General features: G+C 39.7%; 1 protein-coding gene and 1 pseudogene across 1 annotated transcript in view; one reads left to right on the plus strand and one right to left on the minus strand.

Moving 5' to 3' along the window:
• Positions 1-12500, minus strand: part of LOC138032734 (uncharacterized transmembrane protein DDB_G0289901-like) — a 549011-nt pseudogene that overhangs the window by 449800 nt on the left and 86711 nt on the right.
• The window catches only part of LOC138032727 (replication factor C subunit 1-like), a 41564-nt gene continuing 37295 nt past the window's right edge, over positions 8232-12500 (plus strand). The window contains exons 1-2 of the mRNA XM_068880432.1: positions 8232-8295; positions 8373-8513. Coding sequence (XP_068736533.1) covers positions 8293-8295; positions 8373-8513 — 144 coding nt within the window. The 5' untranslated portion in view covers positions 8232-8292. The remainder of the gene's footprint in view (positions 8296-8372; positions 8514-12500) is intronic.

The following is a 12500-nucleotide window of genomic DNA, read 5'->3' on the forward strand; positions in this document are numbered from 1 at the left end:
TGTTTCTCACTTACCATTTATTTTCTTCAATCTTTCTGGGTTCAGTACTTTGCTAGTAACCACATGTCTTCTCAGACTACTTACCCAAGACTTCTAAAATGGCACTACAATGATAGACAATACCAAAACAATATCGTGCACTGTTAGAGCTACATATTACGCAAGGACAGATCTGTTTCGTCGTACGAACGTGTGAGGACCTGTGAGCAAAAGGGCCTCTTCTGGTATGACTTCTTAATGACCTTGAAAAAAATTGTTTGGAACGGTGCACGCACTACAGGCAACCCAGTGTACCCTCACGGAGGGTCTAATTGTGGTAGTGCACTGTAAGCAGCGCATAAATTGAAGCGTGCTTGAGTTTCAACAAAATGAGCCCCAAAATCAGTAAAAAATTGTGACGGCGATGAATAATAAAGTAGCTGCTATTCACAAAACGATGGATTTAGCTGGTGATAAATAACCTCGTCTTGGAGAGTGAATTTTTGACCTTGCAGAAACACTGGTCAACCTCAAGAGTTGGGCGATTGTGATCTTTGTGTTGAATTCGCACATTTCTTGCCAAACTTTATAACACTTGAAAGAAAAAAAAAAAACCACAAAAACAAAAACCCGGTATGCTTCACTGTTTTGCGAGTAAACACGCCGCGGTAACTTGATCACGGCGCCCGCTGAATTAATTCGATGTCACTTTCGATTTTGCGATTTACTTGTGCAACCAAAAGTACAATAAAGCAGCGTGCAAATGCACTAGATTTGTCCACAGTACAAGCTCTCAATTGCAACATGTTGAGTGTTTGTTGAGGTGTTGTTGAGCGGGGTGTTCAAATGACCTGAACAATGACTCAACATGTTGAGCATTCGGAAGATTTCACAAAGGCTCATGTTGAATCATGGCTGAGAATCATAGGTATATCCATCTCCTCAAAACACGAAAATGCTTGTCTGCACTTCTAGTAAGCGAACTCATTGATGAGGACAAAATGTCAAAAAAACGAGGTGGTAAAACAAGAGCGTAGATTCGGCGTAGAAGCAGTAAAGGATGCTACAACATCATAGTGAAAGAGCTCATGATCGAGGACACTGCAGGCTACAAGGAAATAATGCGAATTTCTTGTCTTTCCTCTCTTAGGATTTTTATCATTTGAACTTTCCTATAGAACGTCTAACTCCTGCGACGCCGTCTTGTAAAATGTTCGATATGTTCAAACTTCCAATGAATACGCTGGGCACTGCGCGTGCGTGGGCTCAACCTGTTGAGCGTTGCTGTGCAAATGCACTCGACTTTGTTGAGCCACACATGGATGACCGCGAAACAAAGGAAATGTTAAGCCGTGTTGAGAGAAAAGTTTGACCAGTTTCAACTTTGACTCAACAATATCGTGTACTATTAGAACTACATATTGAACTTGAATATCCTGGAAAACAAAACGCAGCTCAGTTGACAATAGGCCACTTCGGAAAATACCATAATACTCTTTGTTTTTCACGCCCAAATTTTGCATAGGCATTTTTTTTTTGTTTTCTCTTGGGACCATTGTAAGCCCCAAGAGAAACTGGAAACAATGCTTATGCAAAATTTGGAGGGACAAACAAAAATTATTATATATGATATTTTCCAAAGTGGCCTATATGGAATAAAGCGCTGTGTTACTGCATTACCACACGTACACGATGCGTGCCTGTTTTTTTCTAAAAATGACAGGAATTTTCTCTTTCTGACAAATGATTAATATGCTGGTAGCCCAGTTTTTAACCTCATAAAAAGATCTGTTTCGTCGTATCAACGTGCGAGCCAAAGGGCCTCTGCTGGCACGACTTCTGGATGACCCCTTAATGAAATGGTCTTAATGATCCCCGACTTGAAAAAATTGACTGGAACGCTGCAGTTCAGTACCACCCAACTCAGTCCCGTCTTTTTTTGAGTAACATGTACTACAGGCAACCCAGTGTACGGTCATCGAGCGTATAGCTAATTTTTTATTTGTTTCATGAAAAGTCTAGTTGCATAGAGAGGTAGCTGCAAATATAGCTCTCGCTATTTTCGTGTTTACATCATACCATTTCGTTGACACGAGGATTACAGCGAAATGAAAGCACTACTTTGTAGCAAATTTTCTATGATAGTTCAGAAATCAAACGTCTTCGTTAACAGCACAAGCACTTTTTCCTCCGGCCGCGCTTCAGCCATTTGATGAGCGCCAGAGTTGCCTCGTTCATGCCCAAAACGAATTCTGGGTAATTCTGCCGTTCTGTGACAAGGAACAATCCCGATTCTCATGTCACAGATTTTTTTCTAAGTATCGGGCCAACCGGTCCTACTCAGCAAAATACGGCATCGATTGAAATTTTTAGCTTTCAAAACTTGCCCAAATTGTATCGTTAGGTCCCGGAATTCATCCGGAGAAACGCCCGAGGGACAACTTCACTCGTGAACCGCCTTGTTTACAGCAGAGCATTTTAGGCGTCCCAGTCTGCATGAAACCATCTCTCACCCTTGTCTCGAGAAGACCAGACACGGTCCTAACGTTACGTACATGTCTTAAGAATGAACTGAAATGTTAATTCCTTGTAAAAACCAGCATTTTTTGGGTATGGTATAGGTATCAGATAGCCAGAGCATTTGCGCATACGCTAAGGAATGTTTGAACAAGAGAGAAAAACGCAGTTGCTCTGGACTCGCGGCAACGACCAGAAATGGTAAGAACAAACGACATATAAATTGGAGAAGGAGGCAAAGTAAGAAGGTATTTTTTTTTATTTCTATTTTTTTTTTAATGCCCTAAATAACGATCTCTAAATTCTCCATACCAACCCTTATAAAATTTGTATTACGCAACAACGATCCTCCGTGAGGTTGAATTACGCATGGCCTCATCGCGATAATTGTACTACCTTCCTCCGAACCGAAAATTGCAAGCACTCCATGAGAATTGACTACGGGATTCGGTTATGGAAATACACGACGCCGTTAACTCCACTCACTTTCTGTCCCTTGTTTTATAATGCCGGATGGCATTCGAACGCAGCAGCTGACTCTGGACTTCTCTGGGTGTTACACTTATAAAGATCTAAGAAGAAACTGCCATAATTTTATTGACAACATAATACGTAAGTAAATTTAAAAGCTAATAAATCAGTTGTTTTTGTGAAACGCAATTTATACCCTTGTACTGTAAACACAAAACGTTTAGCTTATGTTACCATTGTGAGACCAAACTTGGAGTATGCCACGGCGTACGGCAGTATGGGATCTATACATGCAGACATTGACTGCGAGCAGTCTCTCTTTGCTTTAGACTTCAATGAATGAAGCTGCTGGTCGCAGACACCGTGGGCTTTGGTATTTGCGACCAATATATGTTCCCATACATCACTGACGTACACCATAATCGCTTGTATATTTGATAGGTAGTTCTTTGACTTGCATATACTTATGTCATATCGACTTGATGTGTAAACGTTGTCGATTAATAAAAAGACGTTTTTTAGACTTGTGGCTATCGACGGCACGTGCGTTGTTCGTGGAATATATGTAAAAGTGAAAAAAGTAAAGTCTGTTTACGAGCCAAGTGGCCCAAAAAAAAAAATAACCGGCAATTAAGAAACAAAATTCTTTCGCTAAAGGGAGTAAGTTATGGTGTTTTGTCTTAAAAGATCTTCATCCAGCCGGTGGAGTGAGTGCGAAAGGTATCCGGACTGAGGTTTCGCTTTGGGGTGTGCCGCGTACAAACATCTCCGAAAACCCCGGTTCGTGTGTTTTAGAATGCAATACGAGGATTATAACGAACAGACCGCAAGAGTGAGTTCCATTGCAAGAATCAATAACATCGCTTACACTTCCAAGTCAGGAAAAATACATGCAATGCACCCAGAAAGAAACTAAAGACGACACTTGAACTTAAGAACATAACTTTTACAATAACCATAAAAACAGTCACTTTGAAAGCGAGAACAAGCTGATAACTACTTTCCCTGCTAGCAGAGGTCTCTTCTCTTTTTGCGTTCGCTGAGCTGACAAGTACGGCAAAAGAGACCTCTGGCACGAATCGAAACTCACTTTGATCCAACCGCCGTCCGCAACGTTAACCTTGAGGGCACTCTTCACACCGCATATTCCCCCATGATATGTTTGCTTACTGTGAGTTGAGCCAGCTGCGTCTCGCGCACAGCTTTACGGTGATTCCGCTGTTGTTAAGTGAGCTCACAACATGAAGTATCACATAAGGATTTGGTTGCTAAGCAACCGCCGCGCGTGCTCAACACAGTGAGTTTCTATCCCAATCTCGACTCCAGGGCCCGGTTGTTCAAAAGCCGATTAACGCTAATCCCAGATTAAAAATTAACCGAGGACTTTATTTCTCTACTCCTAAATGCTGTTTAACGCTGATATTTTGCAAAAGTTTACTTTAGAAGAAGTCAATACTTAAAAACAAAAATAAGCAAAAGAAAGTTTCACCAAAAAGTTGAAAACATGAAACAAAAGTTCACGCTAATCCTGGATTAAGTTAATCGGCTTTCGAAAAACCGGGCCCAGAGCTCTTCTCTTGACTGAGGGAGAGAAGAGCTCTGGCGAACCCTGAACAAACTGTCTTCTCATTGGTTTTCGTGAAGAAAAATCAAAAGCGTCTCTAATTGGTGCATTCATGTTAGCACGAGGAAAGAGCAGGCGCGGTAAGGTTCAAAAGCCAATTTTTGGCTACAAGAACCGTACGGCGCATGTTCTCCTAGATAGAGTTTCGCAGAGCCTTGTGCCGATCCGAGGCTCTGGTGACGAGAATGGTTTCGATCCAAGGCAGAGGTCTCTTAGCTTCCCTTTTCCCGCTCTCCTCAGCCGAGCGAACGCAAAAATGAAAAGAGACCTTTGCTAGCAGCTCAGGGAAATTACTATTAAAATTCGTTAAGCATGCTTGCTGTAATGCAGGTTTCTAAACATTTTCTGCAGTTTTAGGGGTTAATATTGAGCAGCTTTTGTGACGGATGACGGTAGAAATTATTTCTTCTGACGTTTGACGATTCAGTTGTAAACCATTTTACGGCTGGCGGTAAAACCGACCCGTTTCGAGCCACGTTTTCACAACAATATTTAAACTGATGCGCTATAACTAGTAATAGCTTTCGCTAAGTGCCAACGAAACATTCAATATAATACATAGTTTCCAGATGTACGTGTATGAGAATTCCAAAGTACCCAACGGTAGTTGTATCTTTTTTTATTCGAAAGTACTGCAACTCAACTTATCTAGTTAACACATTAATAGAAATTGCACACGTTGTATCTCCAACAACAATGTTGATGTCAACGTGTTTTACAATAATATGGAAAGTACTGTTGTAATTTTGAACAGCCGTAATTTTAACGGGAACATACAATAATTAAGTTGAATAAAATCAATGCCACGTGAATAGTCGCTAAAGCATTTTCAGACTTTTCAGTGTGAATCATGTATTAGGAAACCAAACTCTCGCACATGAAAGTTGTTTCACTTGTAGAAGTTTTATTTTGCAGGATACAGCCATGAATTATAAGTCCAATTAATCGTTGAATTGTGTACTTTGCAGACAACATATTTCCTTTTAAAATTAAATTAAATTGTTCACAACTCAACGGTTACAAAACGAAAAGCAAACTGCTCTCCTCGCGGGCCGAAAACCGAAAATTATCCGAAATTGACAACAGCGGCCGATAAGAACACGTACGCCTGTTTAGTTTTGAGCTCGTTCACTCAATATAGAACACGATGGTTCGAAAATAAATATTAAGCAGGGGCACCCAACGAGAATATAGTTCAAAACCACTCAAACATAGAATTTTTAAACGTATTTTGGTATTTAAACGGTAGATATACATGTAGGCATATTTTTATCCCCTAAAAATTTTTCATCTGTTCGATTTCCTAGCTGAAAGTCTAGTGATTCGAAAATGATAGGGATCAAAACTTACCTTTTCGAAATTTTCAGCCAGAAAACAGGCTCCCGAAAATTCTAGGTGGCCTTTTTAGGGTAAAAATCCATTTAAAAGGGGCAATTATATCATTTTTTAGATGTTCGAAAAGCCTAGGACAGGCAGGCAAGCAAGAAATTTTACAAAAAAAAGTTCCGAAAATTCTAGATCTCAAATCGTCTTCCGAACAGATATTTTCCGAAAATTGACGCTGGGTGCCCCTGATTAATAATAAAGAACACTGAAAGCAAGTGTACACAACACAATGGTCAGGGAAACGGGAAAAAATGTGCTTTCATTCACCTCCGAACACAACTGAGAGGGTCCCCTATACCAATTTGTAAAACTCAGTCACGCTAAAATATTTCGCCTTTTCACGAGTCACAAATAATATTCAAAATGCTTTCACGTTCACGCGAAATTCGAGACGATCACGTTTCACGTAAAAATAAAAATGAAATTCATAAATTAATACTTTCACTTCTTGTAACTTTTCTATAAAGGTGTTTATCCTCCGAGTTTGGCACTTCGATCGAGTGGTCATCTAAATCGCAGGTCTGTCTGACCTGCAGAGATTCCAACCCCTTTTGAGTTTTGAAGGAATTTAGGGCGCATCTTTTAGCGCCGAAGGCACGAACCCGTAGGAAAATTCAGTTTCTCTCAAGTGGCATTTTTTTTTATAGCATTTTTGTGATATTCTATAAGGTTTTTATTTTTACCCCTGGAGTCCCGCCATTTCTGGAGTTGCTAAAATGGAGTAAGACTGCGGACCTTACGAGTCTGCTCATCACCGGGTGTTCAATGGGCCGGGGAGACTGGGCGAGACATTATAGGATACTCCTGAGGGTACGTATTAAGAGTTTTACACTCAGATCGCAAAAAAGAACTTAGGATAAGCATTTTTTCCTTGTTTTCAGAATTTCATGATAGATCGGGAGAATCTGATAAAAATCGGGAAAGCGGGAGGGAACACATCAAATCGGAATGGTTGGAATCTCTGGAGTTGTCCTTGTCTGATGGAGTCACATTTCGACTTTTAACTAGAGTAAGAGTAAATAAATAATCTAAGATTTGTGTGTTTTCACGCCTCGGTTCGCCTGCATTCGCTGTAGATGAAAATTCGATTGTTAGTCTCCTGAGGTCTCCTGAGTTAATGGACTGTCGTTGAATTCACCGAGACGTATTGTTTTTGGTACAAGTTGTTTTCCTTAGTTCCTGCACAAGTCACGCACGGTTAGTCCGTTGTATTCATGTATGTAGCGTCTGCGCACAAAAGCCGAAATATTGGTCAATATTCCGACTATTCCCACTCTAACGAACAATAGTCGGTTGAGTTGGTTCATACACTTCACATAAAAAGGAAGAAAAATTCACCTCTCTCTTCTGAAGCCGGTTCACTTCAAACCAGCCCTACGTCAGAGTACGTGGTTCCAATCTTCGGCATACGCGACAAAAGATGCCGTAATGTCTTATCTTATTTGTTCAAAAACCATTGGTGGTCTATTTTATGACTTTTATCGATCCATATGAAATCCATGTCCTATCAAAACCTAATTTAAGCCGTTCGTAAACAATACGTACATTTTTAAAACAATAAAATGGCCAGATTTTCATCCCGCAAAACACAGTGGTTCACGAATCACGTTTAATTCAAATCTTCATTCACGGGTCACCTTTAATTAAAAAATTATTTAACGTGGACATGAAAAGATCTTACCATCTTTAATCACGAATCACGAATTTAAAAAAAAATGAAATCACGATTCACGAGAAAATAAATCGCCCCATCACGCTTCACGTAAAAAGTATAGGGCACCCTCAACTGAGATCATCAATAGTCGCGCACGTCATGGAAGTTTGTCTAATGACATCGCACATAAAAACACGCGCTTTCACACAATCGAGAATTTTTCTGCCTGCTGCAATACTCGGCAGGTTTAATTTGCGGGTCGCAGGTCGCGGGTTGCAGGTCATTGTTTCACCAATACAGAAAGTATCCTAAACATTCTTAAAAGGTAACCTTAGGCCTAATTAGGCCTAAACAAACGTTTTTAGGCCTAAGGTTAGCTTTTATGAATGTTTAGGATACTTTCTGTATTGGTGAAACAATGACCTGCAACCTGCGACCTGCGACCTGCGACCTGCGACCTGCAGATTAGACCCGCCGTGCAATACTTCGCGAGGCATTAAGCTGGCCGCTTCGCAAGCCTCGCGTCTTCGCTCGGCTTGCTCGTTATAATAAGGAATACATAAAGTACTTAACTACAAGGGCTGAGAATCCGCTGACCATCAAAGTTTGAAGAAGGTTCAAAGATGGCGCGAAAAATGGAAATGTTTATGTGGTAATTGCAATGGTTAGTTTAGCGTTGAAATTTTCCTTTTTGAGGTTTGTTTTCCTAAGCAATGACGAGAATAAGCTCTTCTTCTACAGGATATCCGGTCTTTCTTTAGTCCGAAGGGGAATACTGCAAAACCAGTCGTTTCGAAGTCAGGGGATCAACGCAGTAGAGATTCCTCAAAAGTGAAATTTGTACCCGAGCAAGTTATTAGGAAAGCCAGAGAGAGAAGCAAAGTGAGTTTAAGCTAATTTTTTTTTGTTTTTATTTGTGATGAAACAATGGCTACTTATTCTTGAACATGTAGAGGAAAGTTTTCAAAATAACAATGGCTGTAACTTTGTCGACATCCACATACATGTAACACCCCTCTTAGAGGGGTACCCTTCCCATGGGTGAGGTTTTCAGAAAGGGGCTGTCTAGTGATTTCTGTGAGAGTGAGTCAGTCAATATGGCACAAACGTATCCTATACCTGTCAACTTTTTCTCAGATATAGGCGTGAGATTTTTATCCTGGGAGTGCTGGGATTTTTGAAGACGGCACGATCATTTCCGAAGATTTCCGAAGACGTCCGAAGTCTTCCGAAGTCTGTCGAAGACGTATTAACGCGCATAAACGGGAGCTCGCTCCCAGTGCTTTTCACTTCAAAAATCAGAGATTGCGAGGAAGGTATTGTCATTTATTTATTTTACTCATGGTTTTCGTTTCTTACATGGGTCTGGGTTAACATATTTTTGTAAATTGTGTCAAGCAAGATGGCAACAACTCACATTTTCCAATCAGGCGTGAGAAATTGGCCCGCAAGCGTGAGCCGGCGTGAGATCGAAGTTTTCAACCCGCAGGCGTGAGACTCACGCCTAAGGCGTGAGAGTTGGCAGGTATAGTATCCTTCAAGAAATCTCCCTCAGTGGTAGAAAACATGGCTAATGCATGCCGCAGAACTTTCTTACATGTATGTAGTTTACTACATACACTTCGATATTTAGTTGCACTAAGCCATGGGAAGTACTGGGGCAGAGGGAGGACAACCAACCTTTTCACTTTACCAAAAACTAGTCACCCGGTAAACTTGCTGGTCGTCTGGGACGACCGGACGCCCACTAATTTGAGCACCAGGCACTGTTGGTAACCACTAGATACACTTCGGAAATGCCTTTAACCCATTAACGTCTCAGAGTGAGACTTTTGAATACTATAGGTTTACTCTGTCTAATGCCAGATGATTGTATTCATCGATGTGTGTGGTGAGGACAGTCAATGGCTATTAAAAGCCAGGCCATCTGGTAGGGTGCAATGAAAAAATGCAAATTATGCAAAATTTGCAGGGCAGATTATGCGATTAGAAAGGCCAATTATGTGATAAATAATGTAAATTAGCGAATTTTTTTCTGCGCAATTTTAAGCTTGTTTTTTAAGGTTTCAGGATGAGAAAAACACATTTTTACTGCCCCAAAGACATTTTGAACAAAAGGGAAAAGTAATTATGAATCTTGATCACCATTAGTTGGGATAACTAAAAAAGATGAGGTCTTCTGCACTATTGGTGCACCACGTTTAAAGTTGAAAGGACACAGCTAACATGCCATTAATGAATGATCAATATTAATATTATATTCCTGAACAGATTTGCTAATCTGAACAAAGGGCGTGTTTGTGTTGCACCAATAGGCGACTCTTTAAGTATGAGACTCGTACCAGATCCCTGACATGCAAAATAACACCTTGAACTTCGAATGTTTACGAAATTAAGGCTTTTTAGCTGTTTTCCAAGGTAAAAATGGCGTATTTATGCAGAAACATGTTGATTTATGTGTTATTTTATGAATTTTGTGCGTTCTTTTGTGAATTATGCGATCAGATGCAATTTGAGGTCGATTGTGCGAAATCGCACCATCGCGTAATATCTGAAGGCTTGCTAAGCAACCCCCACATTCATTCACCAACTATGTATAAACCATTTGGTAATCATTAGATGAGACACTTTGGAAATTACTTTTGAGCATAAGCTCAAAGTTATCGCTCATGCAGATAACTTTGTGAGTTCACAAATTTCTTTTGCTTTTGGGTGCGGGTAATCTGTTCAAATTTTTCTTCTTGTTATTGCAAAAAATGGCCGTTGGGGTAATCTACCGCCCGAAAATTACAATAAACCATTAGACCATTAATGACTTTAATCCATTGACTCCCATAAGTCAGACTTGCATGTAATACTATTGCTTTGATTTTTCTCATCAAAGGGTGGGGGGAGTGGTTCAGGAGTCAGTGCTACAGTTACCCATTGGTATCCGTTACATTAGATACACTTACATGTAGTTCAGAAATTACTTTGACTCAGTGATATTTATCGATCTCAAATTGGCAAGTTTCTGTTTTCTTTTAAGAAAGACCTTCTTCCTGATGCATTCAATGAAATGTTTTTGCCAACTAATCAAATTCATCATTTTAATACTTATCTAGCAACTCCAATGCCTTTTACTTATTTTCTTGTAGAACAAATATCTGACAGTTTGCAATACACTTTCAAGGATATATTTTCATTAAGATATATTTATTTTGTAATTTAAAATAACAAAAGTGGCAAAAATAAACTGAAACTGGAACTAACCCATTGACTCTTAAGAGTGAGGCTTGATACTGTAACAGTAATATTGTAGATTTTACTCTGTTGAATGTCAGATGGGTTGGGGGCAGGGGGGTGGCAGTGGGGCTGTTTTTTTTTTTAGGAGTCAATGGTTTAAATAATTATGCAGTAGGTGATATGTTACAGCACGGGAAGTAAGTGAAAAAAATTCCATTACCGTAAAGACTCGCACCTTTTTGCCAAAAATTTGCGATCAAAATCGTAGGTGCGGCTTATCTGCGAGACCATTTGGGAAAGGTGCTCAGAAGTTCGGTGTCCAGTCTTCCATCGTCCGATATTATGCCTGGTTACACAGCTTCGCACAGTGCATGCAAGAAAACAACAAATTTATGCGCACAATTCTATGGAAAAACTGCCTTGAATGGAGAAATACCTGTGAACAAATACCAGAATAATATCAATCATATGTCATAAGTGGTGGACATGATGTTTATTCTACTAAAGAGCTAAAATTACGGGTTAGACTTTTTTAAAGTATTTTTCGATCCATTGACGACAGAACACTTCATGGTCTCGACTTTGGATTTCTTTCGATTTTTTTTCATGAAAAACTTTTTTTAAAATTTGAGTTGCTAAACTCGGGGTGCGGCTTATCTGTGAGTGCGGCTTATCTGCGAGTCTTTACGGTACTTTAACCAGATTCGTAGCTGTCTTCGCAAGTTTTATTGGAAAATTTTAAGGTGGCTCTGAATCCGCTCCAGAGACTTTTTTATAACTTCGCAGAGAGTTTCATCTTAGTGTACTGCTCACCATCCAGCAATAAAAAAAATAGGGGTCAATCATATGGCATAATTTGTAGATGGCTTGTTTGTTGCCATGGTAAACTATTCTGTCACATCATTGTGTGCATCTTGTTAAGCAATAATTATTGGTGTTTCAATCGGTGCATGTACATTGTACCATAACATTTACCATTACGTGAAAAAGTTGGTACATTTTGTACATGTTGCACATTACCAAACTGTAAATTGGCAAATGCTATGCTACATGTACCAACTGAAACACCAATAACTGGTTAACAAGCTAAAGATGCACTCAGTGATGTGACATAATAGGTTGCTATGGCAAAAAATAAGCCCAGCCCAGTCAGTTATTGGGAAAGTCCTTATGAAATCAAAACTTTTATCAAACTCTTCAACTACATGTACTTGGAACAATTAACATTGTATAAATGCAAAACCATAGATTTGTAAGTCAACATACCTGATATCTTACAAAAGATTTAAACAATTTTCGGATAAGCAATGGAATGCTCTCCACAAGCTCGTTTAGACGCTAATCGGTTTGTAATTGCAAGAGCTTTGCCTTTATGTTGCTCAATTACCCATGTCATGTTCAAGGCCTGCCTAGGCCCCAGTAACCCTGCCGTACTCAATTTTTCATCTTGATTTACCAAAAGAAACATTCATACATGTACATATTTTTTTGGTTACAATTAATCTTAGTCTAGTGGAGACCTCACATTAATTTGTCATCGTTGAACTTTAGTAGACGGCAGATACACATACTTGTATTGCCTTATAGGTGGCAAAATGGCTGTCTGCCGGTGCACTTTGACTGGGCTGAAAGCCATCTTCTAAA

Source organism: Montipora capricornis, chromosome 14 (genome assembly GCF_036669925.1).
Source record: "Montipora capricornis isolate CH-2021 chromosome 14, ASM3666992v2, whole genome shotgun sequence".
NCBI classification, from domain to species: Eukaryota; Metazoa; Cnidaria; class Anthozoa; order Scleractinia; family Acroporidae; genus Montipora; species Montipora capricornis.